The sequence below is a fragment of the Crinia signifera genome, chromosome 3, assembly GCF_055691185.1.
Source record: "Crinia signifera chromosome 3, ASM5569118v1, whole genome shotgun sequence".
NCBI lineage: Eukaryota > Metazoa > Chordata > Amphibia > Anura > Myobatrachidae > Crinia > Crinia signifera.
Genome location: NC_139219.1, coordinates 339,840,417 through 339,855,034, shown reverse-complemented (window position 1 = coordinate 339,855,034; position 14,618 = coordinate 339,840,417). Strand labels below are relative to the sequence as shown.

The 14,618-nt window shown below is 52.2% G+C and overlaps 1 protein-coding gene across 3 annotated transcripts in view; it reads right to left on the bottom strand.

Annotated features, from left to right (window-relative positions):
* Positions 1-14,618, bottom strand: part of LOC146064933 (uridine-cytidine kinase-like 1) — a 69,980-nt gene that overhangs the window by 9,657 nt on the left and 45,705 nt on the right. For all 3 annotated transcript variants that reach the window (XM_083178972.1, XM_083178974.1, XM_083178973.1), the window contains 6 exons: positions 11,702-11,800; positions 11,255-11,348; positions 11,112-11,174; positions 6,744-6,866; positions 3,703-3,810; positions 2,683-2,839 (listed from right to left, as the gene is read on the bottom strand). In XM_083178972.1, coding sequence (XP_083035098.1) covers positions 2,683-2,839; positions 3,703-3,810; positions 6,744-6,866; positions 11,112-11,174; positions 11,255-11,348; positions 11,702-11,800 — 644 coding nt within the window. The remainder of the gene's footprint in view (positions 1-2,682; positions 2,840-3,702; positions 3,811-6,743; positions 6,867-11,111; positions 11,175-11,254; positions 11,349-11,701; positions 11,801-14,618) is intronic.

The following is a 14,618-nucleotide window of genomic DNA, read 5'->3' as shown; positions in this document are numbered from 1 at the left end:
AGGGTGACCTTAGAGGGCAGGGCAAGAGGGTGACCTTAGAGGGCAGGGCAAGAGGGTGACCTTAGAGGGCAGGTAGGAGTGTGACCTTAGAGGGCAGGTAGGAGTGTGACCTTAGAGGGCAGGTAGAAGTGTGACCTTAGAGGGCAGGAGGGAGGGCAGGGCAGGAGGGTGACCTTAGAGGGCAGGGCAGGAGAGTGACCTTAGATGGCAGGGCAGGAGGATGACCTTAGATGGCAGGGCAGGAGGATGACCTTAGAGGGCAGGGCAGGAGGGTGACCTTAGAGGGCAGGGCAGGAGGGTGACCTTAGAGGGCAGGGCAGGAGGGTGACCTTAGAGGGCAGGGCAGGAGGGTGACCTTAGAGGGCAGGGGGGAGGGCAGGGTAGGAGGGTGACCTTAGAGGGCAGGGTAGGAGGGTTACCTTAGAGGGCAGAGTAGGAGGGTGACCTTAGAGGGCAGAGTAGGAGGGTGACCTTAGAGGGCAGGAGGCAGGGCAATTTGCGAGGGTGACTTTAGAGGGCAAGAGGGCGGGCCGTGTAGGAGGGTGACCTTAGAGGGCAAGAGGGCTGGCCGTATAGAAGGGTGACCTTAGAGGGAGGGCAGGGTAGTATGGTGACCTTAGAGGGAGGGCAGGGTAGTATGGTGACCTTAGAGGGCAGGGTAGTATGGTGACCTTAGAGGGGAGGGTAGGAGGGTGACCATAGAGGGGAGGGTAGGAGGGTGACCATAGAGGGTAGGGTAGGAGGGTGACCTTAGAGGGCAGGAGGGAGAGCAGGGTAGGAGGGTGACCTTAGAGGGCAGGAGGGAGAGCAGAGTAGGAGGGTGGCCTTAGAGGGCAAGAGGGAGGGCAGGGTAGGAGGGTGACCTTAGAGGGCAGGGCAGGAGGGTGACCTTAGAGGGCAGTTTACGAGGGTGACCTTAGAGGGCAGGGCAAGAGGGTGACCTTAGAGGGCAGGGCAAGAGGGTGACCTTAGAGGGCAGGGCAAGAGGGTGACCTTAGAGGGCAGGGCAAGAGGGTGACCTTAGAGGGCAGGGCAAGAGGGTGACCTTAGAGGGCAGGTAGGAGTGTGACCTTAGAGGGCAGGTAGGAGTGTGACCTTAGAGGGCAGGTAGAAGTGTGACCTTAGAGGGCAGGAGGGAGGGCAGGGCAGGAGGGTGACCTTAGAGGGCAGGGCAGGAGGGTGACCTTAGATGGCAGGGCAGGAGGATGACCTTAGATGGCAGGGCAGGAGGGTGACCTTAGAGGGCAGGGCAGGAGGGTGACCTTAGAGGGCAGGGCAGGAGGGTGACCTTAGAGGGCAGGGCAGGAGGGTGACCTTAGAGGGCAGGGCAGGAGGGTGACCTTAGAGGGCAGGGCAGGAGGGTGACCTTAGAGGGCAGGGGGGAGGGCAGGGTAGGAGGGTGACCTTAGAGGGCAGGGTAGGAGGGTTACCTTAGAGGGCAGAGTAGGAGGGTGACCTTAGAGGGCAGAGTAGGAGGGTGACCTTAGAGGGCAGGAGGCAGGGCAATTTGCGAGGGTGACTTTAGAGGGCAAGAGGGCGGGCCGTGTAGGAGGGTGACCTTAGAGGGCAAGAGGGCTGGCCGTATAGAAGGGTGACCTTAGAGGGAGGGCAGGGTAGTATGGTGACCTTAGAGGGAGGGCAGGGTAGTATGGTGACCTTAGAGGGCAGGGTAGTATGGTGACCTTAGAGGGGAGGGTAGGAGGGTGACCATAGAGGGGAGGGTAGGAGGGTGACCATAGAGGGTAGGGTAGGAGGGTGACCTTAGAGGGCAGGAGGGAGAGCAGGGTAGGAGGGTGACCTTAGAGGGCAGGAGGGAGAGCAGAGTAGGAGGGTGACCTTAGAGGGCAGGAGGGCGGGCCGGGTAGGAGGGTGACCTTACAGGGCAAGAGGGTGGGCCGGGTAGGAGGGTGACCTAAGAGGGCGGGCCGGGTAGGAGGGTGACCTTAGAGGGCAAGAGGGCAGGCAGGGTAGGAGGGTGACCTTAGAGGGCAAGAGGGCGGGCAGGGTAGTAGGGTGACCTTAGAGGGCAAGAGGGCGGGCAGGGTAGTAGGGTGACCTTAGAGGGCAGGCAGGGTAGGAGGGTGACCTTAGAGGGCAAGAGGGCGGGCAGGGTAGTAGGGTGACCTTAGAGGGCAAGAGGGCAGGCAGGGTAGGAGGGTGACCTTAGAGGGCAAGAGGGAGGGCAGGGTAGGAGGGTGACCTTAGAGGGCAAGAGGGCGGGCAGGGTAGGAGGGTGACCTTAGAGGGCAGGCAGGGTAGGAGGGTGACCTTAGAGGGCAGGATGGCGGGCAGGGTAGGAGGGGAGGAGGGCGGGCAGGGTAGGAGGGTGACCTTAGAGGGGAGGAGGGCGGGCAGGGTAGGAGGGTGACCTTAGAGGGCAGGGTAGGAGGGTGACCTTAGAGGGCAGGATGGCGGGCAGGGTAGGAGGGTGACCTTAGAGGGCAGGCAGGGCGGGCAGGGTAGGAGGGTGACCTTAGAGGGCAGGAGGGCGGGCAGGGTAGTAGGGTGACCCTAGATGGCAGGGTAGGAGGGTGACCTTAGAGGGTAGGAGGCAGGGCAGCAAAGTGACCTTAGAGGGCAGGCAGGGTAGTAGGGTGACCTTAGAGGGGAGGAGGGCGGGCAGGGTAGGAGGGTGACCCTAGAGGGCAGGAGGGAGGGCTTAGAAGAGGGGCTCATTCTCACCGATGCCCGGGATGATATGGAACTCCTGGTTGACGCGCTTGTCTACAGCTGTGGTGATGATCCGGACTCGGGGGAAGGCATACGCCACGGAATGTACGCCCATCTCTGCCATCAGCAACGACAGCAAGAAGATCTTCTCCTCCTGCACATCATGGTCCTGTGCACAGAGACACATCAGCATGGAGGACGCCTTACTGGGGCGAGGATCAGGTACAGAAGGCTGACATGTCCCAGCACAGCTAGGGGAGCATAACCCCAAATATACACAGTGACATGGGGTCCTGCTGCCTGTTATTATGCTGGTGTGTACAGGACATGCTACATACACTCACTGTATTACTACACACTTATGTTCCCACTGCCTGTTATTATGCTGGTGTGTACAGAACATGCTACATACACTCACTGTATTACTACACACGTATGTTCCCGCTGCCTGTTATTATGCTGGTGTGTACAGGACATGCTACATACATTCCCTGTATTACTACACACTTATGTTTCCGCTGCCTGTTATTATGCTGGTGTGTACAGGACATGCTACATACATTCCCTGTATTACTGCACACGTATGTTCCCGCTGCCTGTTATTATGCTGGTGTGTACAGGACATGCTACATACATTCCCTGTATTACTACACACTTATGTTTCCGCTGCCTGTTATTATGCTGGTGTGTACAGGACATGCTACATACATTCCCTGTATTACTGCACACGTATGTTCCCGCTGCCTGTTATTATGCTGGTGTGTACAGGACATGCTACATACATTCCCTGTATTACTACACACTTATGTTCCCGCTGCCTGTTATTATGCTGGTGTGTACAGAACATGCTACATACACTTACTGGATTACTGCACACGCATGTTCCCGCTGCCTGTTATTATGCTGGTGTGTACAGGACATGCTACATACACTCACTGGATTACTGCACACTTATGTTCCCGCTGCCTGTTACTAGGCTGCTGCAATAGACATTGGGGTCGGTGGAATATACACATACAGACCGCTGCTCACCAGCAGAACCCGGATAGCCATCATGGCCGCCGCGCCCGTAGACACCGTACTGTCCATCAGGATAACATAATCCTCGCTGATCTCCTTCGGCAGCCGCAGGTAGTGGAGCTACACAAAGGACAGAGGGGGAAGGAGACCATTACATGCACTACTGGCACCGTAACATGGGAGACAGGAACATGGGTCAGAGAGGGAGGGGCAGCGCATGGGGGGAGTGTTAGAGAGGGAGGGGCAGCGCATGGGGGGAGTGTTAGAGAGGGAGGGGCAGCGCATGGGGATAGTGTTAGAGAGGGAGGGGCAGCGCATGGGGGGAGTGTTAGAGAGGGAGGGGCAGCGCATGGGGGGAGTGTTAGAGAGGGAGGGGCAGCGCATGGGGGGAGTGTTCGGACGGCAGGAGGGAGGGTTAGACAGGCAGGGACAGCGCATAGAAAGCAGGGTCAGTTAGAGTGGGAAGGGCGTGGGTTGGGCATTGGGGGGGGGGGGGTAGAGAGGGAGGGGCAGCTTGCCGGAGGCAGGGAGGGTTAGAGAGGGATGGTCAGTGTGTGGGAGGCAGCGCACAGGGCGGCAGAGAGGGAGGGGCAGCGCACAGGCAGCAGGGTTAGTTGCAATGGGAGGAGCATAGCACGGGAAGGAGGGGAAGGTTAGAGAGGGAGGGGCGTAGCTCAGGCAAGAGGGGTGGGATATAGGGGGAGGGGCGTAGCTCAGGCAAGAGGGGAGGGTTAGAGGGGGACGGGCGTAGCTCAGGCAGCAGGGGAGGGTTAGTGAGGGAGGGGCGTAGCTCAGGCAGGAGAAGAGGGTTAGAGAAGGAGGAGCAGCAGGGACGGTTACAGTGGGAGGGGCGTAGCTCAGGCAGGAGGGGAGGCTTAGAGAGGGAGGGGCGTAGCTCAGGCAGGAGGGGAGGCTTAGAGAGGGATGGGCAGCAGGAACGGTTACAGTGGGAGGGGCATAGCTCAGGCAGGAGGGGAGGCTTAGAGAGGGAGGGGCAGCAGGGACGGTTACAGTGGGAGGGGCATAGCTCAGGCAAGAGGGAAGGGTTAGAGGGGGACGGGCGTAGCTCAGGCAGCAGGGGAGGGTTAGTGAGGGAGGGTCGTAGCTCAGGCAGGAGAAGAGGGTTAGAGAGGGAGGGGCGTAGCTCAGGCAGGAGGGGAGGCTTAGAGAGGGAGGGACGTAGCTCAGGCAGGAGAAGAGGGTTAGAGAGGGAGGGGCGTAGCTCAGGCAGGAGGGGAGGCTTAGAGAGGGAGGGGCAGCAGGGACGGTTACAGTGGGAGGGGCATAGCTCAGGCAGGAGGGGAGGCTTAGAGAGGGAGGGGCAGCAGGGACGGTTACAGTGGGAGGGGCATAGCTCAGGCAAGAGGGAAGGGTTAGAGGGGGACGGGCGTAGCTCAGGCAGCAGGGGAGGGTTAGTGAGGGAGGGTCGTAGCTCAGGCAGGAGAAGAGGGTTAGAGAGGGAGGGGCGTAGCTCAGGCAGGAGGGGAGGCTTAGAGAGGGAGGGACGTAGCTCAGGCAGGAGAAGAGGGTTAGAGAGGGAGGGGCGTAGCTCAGGCAGGAGGGGAGGCTTAGAGAGGGAGGGGCAGCAGGGACGGTTACAGTGGGAGGGGCATAGCTCAGGCAGCAGGGGAGGGTAAGTGAGGGAGGGGCGTTGCTCAGGCAGGAGGGGAGGGTTAGAGAGGGAGGGGCGTAGCTCAGGCAGGAGGGGAGGATTAGAGAGGGAGGGGCGTAGCTCAGGCTGGAGGGGAGGATTAGAGAAGGAGGGGCGTAGCTCAGGCAGGAGGGGAGGGTTAGAGAAGGAGGGGCAGCAGGGACGGTTACAGATGGAGGGGCACAGCTCAGGCAGGAGGGGAGGATTAGAGAGGGAGGGGCGTAGCTCAGGCGAGGGAGGGGCAGCAGGGACGGTTACAGTGGGAGGGGCATAGCTCAGGCAGGAGGGGAGGCTTAGAGAGGGAGGGGCAGCAGGGACGGTTACAGTGGGAGGGGCATAGCTCAGGCAAGAGGGAAGGGTTAGAGGGGGACGGGCGTAGCTCAGGCAGGAGGGGAGGGTTAGAGAGGGAGGGGCGTAGCTCAGGCAGGAGGGGAGGATTAGAGAGGGAGGGGCGTAGCTCAGGCAGGAGGGGAGGGTAAGTGAGGGAGGGGCAGCAGGGACGGTTACAGATGGAGGGGCACAGCTCAGGCAGGAGGGGAGGATTATAGAGGGAGGGGCGTAGCTCAGGCAGGAGGGGAGGGTAAGTGAGGGAGGGGCAGCAGGGACGGTTACATTGGGAGGGGCGTAGCTCAGGCAGGAGGGGAGGGTTAGAGAGGGAGGGGCGTAGCTCAGGCAGGAGGGGAGGGTTAGTGAGGGAGGGGCGTAGCTCAGGCAGGAGGGGAGGATTAGAAAGGGAGGGGCGTAGCTCAGTCAGGAGGGTAAGAGAGGGAGGGGCAGCAGGGACAGTTACAGTGGGAGGGGCGTAGCTCAGGCAGGAGGGGAGTGTTAGAGAGGGAGGGGCGTAGCTCAGGCAGGAGGGGAGGATTAGAGAGGGAGGGGCGTAGCTCAGGCAGGAGGGGAGGGTTAGAGAGGGAGGGGCACCAGGGACGGTTACAGTGGGAGGGGTGTAGCTCAGGCAGGAGGGGAGGGTTAGAGAGGGAGGGGCAGTAGGGACGGTTACAGTGGGAGGGGCGTAGCTCAGGCAGGAGGGGAGGGTTAGAGAGGGAGGGACGTAGTTCAGGAAGGAGGGAAGGGTTAGAGGGAGGGGCGTAGCTCAGGCAGGAGGGGAGGGTTAGAGAGGGAGGGGCAGCAGGAACAGTTACAGTGGGAAGGGCGTAGCTCAGGCAGGAGGGGAGGGGCGTAGCTCAGGCAGGAGGGGAGGGTTAGAGAGGGAGGGGAAGCAGGGACGTGTACAGAGGGAGGGGCATAGGTCAGGCAGGAGGGGAGGGTTAGAGAGGGAGGGGCAGTGCGCAGGGAGGATGGGAGGGTTAAAGAGGGAGGGGCAGTGCGCAGGGAGGATTATAGAGGGAGGGGCAGCGCGCGGTCATTATATAATCAGAGAAGAGGCTGGCGGCTTCCCCACCTCGGGCTCCCCAGTGTTGTGGTTGGTCTGGATCAGGATCTTCCCCAGGCGGATGTCTTTGCACACTGCAGTTAGGGCCTGCTCCATGGTCTCCCCGGCACGGAGAATGGAGACTCCGGTGATCTGCAATCAGAGAGGACAGGGCTGGTGACCCCGCTGGAAGTGACAGGAGACCAGAACTTATAACACAGCGCGTGTACTTATCTGTCCATAATAACACAGCGCGTGTACTTATCTGTCCATAGTAACACAGCGCGTGTACTTATCTGTCCATAGTAACACAGCGCGTGTACTTATCTGTCCATAGTAACACAGCGTACGTACTTATCTGTCCATAGTAACACAGCGCATGTACTTATATGTCCATAGTAACACAGCGCGTGTACTTATCTGTCCATAGTAACACAGCGCGTGTACTTATCTGTCCATAGTAACACAGCGCGTGTACTTATCTGTCCATAGTAACACAGCGCGTGTACTTATCTGTCCATAATAACACAGCGCGTGTACTTATCTGTCCATAGTAACACAGCGCGTGTACTTATCTGTCCATAGTAACACAGCGCGTGTACTTATCTGTCCATAGTAACACAGCGCGTGTACTTATCTGTCCATAATAACACAGCACATGTACTTATCTGTCCATAATAACACAGCGTACGTACTTATCTGTCCATAATAACACAGCGCGTGTACTTATCTGTCCATAGTAACACAGCGCATGTACTTATCTGTCCATAGTAACACAGCGCGTGTACTTATCTGTCCATAATAACACAGCGCGTGTACTTATCTGTCCATAGTAACACAGCGCGTGTACTTATCTGTCCATAGTAACACAGCGCGTGTACTTATCTGTCCATAATAACACAGCGCGTGTACTTATCTGTCCATAATAACACAGCGCGTGTACTTATCTGTCCATAATAACACAGCGTATGTACTTATCTGTCCATAATAACACAGCGTATGTACTTATCTGTCCATAATAACACAGCGTGTGTACTTATCTGTCCATAATAACACAGCGTGTGTACTTATCTGTCCATAATAACACAGCGTGTGTACTTATCTGTCCATAATAACACAGCGTGTGTACTTATCTGTCCATAATAACACAGCGTGTGTACTTATCTGTCCATAATAACACAGCGTGTGTACTTATCTGTCCATAATAACACAGCGTGTGTACTTATCTGTCCATAATAACACAGCGTATGTACTTATCTGTCCATAATAACACAGCGTGTGTACTTATCTGTCCATAATAACACAGCGTATGTACTTATCTGTCCATAATAACACAGCGTGTGTACTTATCTGTCCATAATAACACAGCGTGTGTACTTATCTGTCCATAATAACACAGCGCATGTACTTATCTGTCCATAATAACACAGCGTGTGTACTTATCTGTCCATAATAACACAGCGTGTGTACTTATCTGTCCATAATAACACAGCGTACGTACTTATCTGTCCATAATATTACAGCGTATGTACTTATCTGTCCATAATAACACAGCGTATGTACTTATCTGTCCATAATAACACAGCGTATGTACTTATCTGTCCATAGTAACACAGCGTACGTACTTATCTGTCCATAGTAACACAGCGCATGTACTTATCTGTCCATAGTAACACAGCGTATGTACTTATCTGTCCATAATAACACAGCGTGTGTACTTATCTGTCCATAATAACACAGCGTGTGTACTTATCTGTCCATAATAACACAGCGTGTGTACTTATCTGTCCATAATAACACAGCGTGTGTACTTATCTGTCCATAATAACACAGCGTGTGTACTTATCTGTCCATAATAACACAGCGCGTGTACTTATCTGTCCATAATAACACAGCGTGTGTACTTATCTGTCCATAATAACACAGCGTGTGTACTTATCTGTCCATAATAACACAGCGTGTGTACTTATCTGTCCATAATAACACAGCGTGTGTACTTATCTGTCCATAATAACACAGCGTGTGTACTTATCTGTCCATAATAACACAGCGCATGTACTTATCTGTCCATAATAACACAGCGCATGTACTTATCTGTCCATAATAACACAGCGCATGTACTTATCTGTCCATAATAACACAGCGTATGTACTTATCTGTCCATAATAACACAGCGTATGTACTTATCTGTCCATAATAACACAGCGTGTGTACTTATCTGTCCATGGTAACACAGCGTACGTACTTATCTGTCCATAATATCACAGCGTACATACATATCTGTCCATAATATCACAGCATACGTACTTATCTGTCCATAATAACACAGCGTGTGTACTTATCTGTCCATAATAACACAGCGTGTGTACTTATCTGTCCATAATAACACAGCGTGTGTACTTATCTGTCCATAATAACACAGCGTGTGTACTTATCTGTCCATAATAACACAGCGCATGTACTTATCTGTCCATAATAACACAGCGTGTGTACTTATCTGTCCATAATAACACAGCGTATGTACTTATCTGTCCATAATAACACAGCGTATGTACTTATCTGTCCATAATAACACAGCGTATGTACTTATCTGTCCATAATAACACAGCGTGATACTTATCTGTCCATAATAACACAGCGTGTGTACTTATCTGTCCATAATAACACAGCGTATGTACTTATCTGTTCACGGGGACACAGCGCATGTACTCATCTGTCCACGGTGACACAGCGCATGTACTTATCTGTCCATAGTAACACAGCGTATGTAGTTATCTGTCCATAGTAACACAGCGTACGTACTTATCTGTCCACGGTGACACAGCGCATGTACTTATCTGTCCATAATAACACAGCGTACGTACTTATCTGTCCATAATAACACAGCGTACATACTTATCTGTCCATAATAACACAGCACATGTACTTATCTGTCCATAATAACACAGCGCATGTACTTATCTGTCCATAATAACACAGCGTGTGTACTTATCTGTCCATAATAACACAGCGTGTGTACTTATCTGTCCATAATAACACAGCGTGTGTACTTATCTGTCCATAATAACACAGCGTGTGTACTTATCTGTCCATAATAACACAGCGTACGTACTTATCTGTCCATAATATTACAGCGTATGTACTTATCTGTCCATAATAACACAGCGTGTGTACTTATCTGTCCATAATAACACAGCGTACATACTTATCTGTCCATAATAACACAGAGTATGTACTTATCTGTCCATAATAACACAGCGTATGTACTTATCTGACCATAATAACACAGCATATGTACTTATCTGACCATAATAACACAGCGTACGTACTTATCTGTCCATGGTAACACAGCGTACGTACTTATCTGTCCATAATAACACAGCATATGTACTTATCTGTCCATAATAACACAGCGCATGTACTTATCTGTCCATAATAACACAGCGTATGTACTTATCTGTCCATAATAACACAGCGCATGTACTAATCTGTCCATAATAACACAGCGTATGTAATTATCTGTCCATAATAACACAGCGTACGTACTTATCTGTCCATAATAACACAGCGTACATACTTATCTGTCCAGAATAACACAGCGTACATACTTATCTGTCCATAATATCACAGCGTATGTACTTATCTGTCCATAATAACACAGCGTGTGTACTTATCTGTCCACGGTAACACAGCGTACGTACTTATCTGTCCATAATAACACAGCGTACGTACTTATCTGTCCATAGTAACACAGCGCATGTACTAATCTGTCCAGAATAACACAGCGTACATACTTATCTGTCCATAATATCACAGCGTATGTACTTATCTGTCCATAATAACACAGCGTGTGTACTTATCTGTCCACGGTAACACAGCGTACGTACTTATCTGTCCATAATAACACAGCGTACGTACATATCTGTCCATAATATCACAGCGTACGTACATATCTGTCCATAATATCACAGCGTACGTACATATCTGTCCATAATATCACAGCGTACGTACATATCTGTCCATAATATCACAGCGTACGTACATATCTGTCCATAATATCACAGCGTACGTACTTATCTGTCCATAATAACACAGCGTACGTACTTATCTGTCCATAATATCACAGCGTACGTACTTATCTGTCCATTATATCACAGCGTACGTACATATCTGTCCATAATAACACAGCGTACGTACTTATCTGTCCATAATAACACAGCGTACGTACTTATCTGTCCATAGTAACACAGCGTACGTACTTATCTGTCCATAATAACACAGCGTACGTACTTATCTGTCCATAATAACACAGCGCATGTACTTATCTGTCCATAATAACACAGCGTACGTACATATCTGTCCATAATAATTCCCTGTACAGCAGATCCTCCTACTCACTCTCTGACGGTGGAACCTTCTCCCCTGATATAATGTTCCTTGAGGGGTCTCAACAGTGACCAACTGATAGAGAGAAACCAGGAGAAAGTCAGCGCCACGTCTGGTACATGTAGTACACCCGCTCTCCGTCACTCAGCACTTACATTCAGCGGAAGGAAGGAGAGAGCGTGCTCAATCAGAAGCCGCATCAAGCGTTTGGAGTAAAAGATGAACTCATCCCGATTGGTATCCTTGTTCCTGGGGAAGTAATAACCAGCGGTAACACAGAGGAAGGGGGCGTGGCAATACAGAGGGAGGGGGCGTGGCAATACGGAGGGAGGGGGCGTGGCAATACAGACGGAGGGGTGTGGTAATAGAGGGAGGGGGCGTGGCAATACAGAGGAAGGGGGCGTGGCAATACAGAGGGAGGGGGCGAGGTAATACAGAGGGAGGGGGCGTGGTAATACAGAGGGAGGGGGCGTGGTAATACAGAGGGAGGGGGCGTGGTAATACAGGGGAGGGGGCGTGGTAATACAGGGGAGGGAGTGTGCAGAGGTCTCATCTGACGATGTCACCAGTGGTAATACAGAGGGGGGGGGGGGGGTAATCACCTGATGATGGTGTGCATCCCCCGCACCTGAGGGGTACTCTGTAGAACGCTCAGCGTGGTAGGAAGAGGTTGTCCTTGATGAGCAGAGGCCAAAGCCGCTCTGACAACACAAAATAGGGATGAAAATGGTTGGAATACACAGTATCATGGAGAAAATATGAACACCACCCAGCAGTGGGCATGTCCTCATCTGTTTGTGTCACCCAGCAGTGGGCGTGTCCTCATCTGTTTGTGTCACCCAGCAGTGGGCGTGTCCTCATCTGTTTGTGTCACCCAGCAGTGGGTGGTGACATTAGAAGCGGTACACAGTAAGTAAAACAATAGCATAGAATGGGTTGCTGTGGTTACGGCTAGTAGCGCCCCCTCATCTCAGCAGCAGCGATGTGGTTTGAGTTAGATGTTGGGTGATAGAAGCGGTGTGAGAGGAGCGGGTGTTACACCGCACGGGTGTGGTATATGGTCCCGACAGTCATTAGCCCGACGTCGGGATCCCGACTGGCCGGACTCAGACAGCGGGGCGAGCGCAACAAAGCCCCTTGCGGGCTCGCTACGTTCGCCACCTATTCTATTCTCCCTCTATGGGGGTCGTGGACCCCGACGAGGGAGAATAGCCGGTGACCGTCGGGACCCCGAGTGTCGCGGTGATGACTGTCAGGATTCCGACGGTCGGGGAACTGTCTGGCATCAACACTGCACAGCATGTCAGGGGCACAATCTAATGTACAACATTGGCACAAACCATCTATATATTGTCCTCACTCCAACCATGCCACCAATCAAGAGCCATCGCTGCAACCGTGCCTCCATACCACAACCATCTCTATACTGACCTCACTCCAACCATGCCTCCATACAAGAACCCTCTTTACTTACCTCACTCCAACCATGCCTCCATACAAGAACCACCTGTATACTGACCTCACTCCAACCATGCCTCCATACAAGAACCCTCTCTATACTGACCTCACTCCAACCGTACCTCCATACAAGAACCCTCTCTATACTGACCTCACTCCAACCATGGCTCCATACAAGAACCCTCTCTATACTGACCTCACTCCAACCGTACCTCCATACAAGAACCCTCTCTATACTGACCTCACTCCAACCATGCCTCCATACAAGAACCCTCTCTATAATGACCTCACTCCAACCGTACCTCCATACAAGAACCATCTATATATTGTCCTCACTCCAACCATGCCACCAATCAAGAGCCATCGCTGCAACCGTGCCTCCATACAACAACCCTCTCTATACTGACCTCACTCCAACCATGCCTCCATACAAGAACCCTCTCTATACTGACCTCACTCCAACCATGCCTCCATACAAGAACCCTCTCTATACTGACCTCACTCCAACCGTACCTCCATACAAGAACCATCTGTATACTGACCTCACTCCAACCATGGCTCCATACAAGAACCCTCTCTATACTGACCTCACTCCAACCATGCCTCCATACAAGAACCACCTGTATACTGACCTCACTCCAACCATGCCTCCATACAAAAACCATCTCTATACTGACCTCACTCCAACCATGGCTCCATACAAGAACCCTCTCTATACTGACCTCACTCCAACCATGCCTCCATACAAGAACCACCTGTATACTGACCTCACTCCAACCATGCCTCCATACAAGAACCATCTCTATACTGACCTCACTCCAACCGTGCCTCCATACAAGAACCCTCTCTATACTGACCTCACTCCAACCATGCCTCCATACAAGAACCCTCTCTATACTGACCTCACTCCAACCGTACCTCCATACAAGAACCATCTGTATACTGACCTCACTCCAACCATGGCTCCATACAAGAACCCTCTCTATACTGACCTCACTCCAACCATGCCTCCATACAAGAACCACCTGTATACTGACCTCACTCCAACCATGCCTCCATACAAGAACCATCTCTATACTGACCTCACTCCAACCATGGCTCCATACAAGAACCCTCTCTATACTGACCTCACTCCAACCATGGCTCCATACAAGAACCCTCTCTATACTGACCTCACTCCAACCGTACCTCCATACAAGAACCATCTGTATACTGACCTCACTCCAACCATGGCTCCATACAAGAACCATCTCTACACTGACCTCGCTCCAGCCACGCCTCCAGATCAATGCCATCTCTATACTGACCTCACTCCAATCATGTCCATACAAAAACCATCTCTATACTGACCTCACTCCAATCATGTCCATACAAAAACCATCTCTATACTGACCTCACTCCAACCATGCCTCCATACAAGAACCATCTCTATACTGACCTCGCTCCAGCCACGCCTCCAGATCAATGCCATCTCTATACTGACCTCACTCCAACCATGCCTCCATACAAGAACCATCTCTATACTGACCTCACTCCAATCATGCCTCCATACAAAAACCATCTCTATACTGACCTCACTCCAACCATGCCTCCATACTAGAACCATCTCTATACTGACCTCACTCCAGCCACGCCATCTCTATACTGACCTCACTCTAGCCAAGCCTTCACATCAACGCCATCTCTATACTGACCTCACTCCAACCATGCCTCCATACAAGAACCATCTCTATACTGACCTCACTCCAACCGTACCTCCATACAAGAACCATCTCTATATTTACCTCACTCCAACCGTGCCTCCATACAAGAACCATCTCTATACTGACCTCACTCCAACCGTGCCTCCATACAAGAACCATCTCTATACTGACCTCACTCCAACCATGGCTCCATACAAGAACCATCCCTATATTGACCTCACTCCAGAAAAGCCTCCATACAAGAACCATCTCTATACGGACCTCACTCCAACCGTACCTCCATACAAAAACCATCTCTATACTGACCTCACTCCAACCATGGCTCCATACAAGAACCCTCTCTATACTGACCTCACTC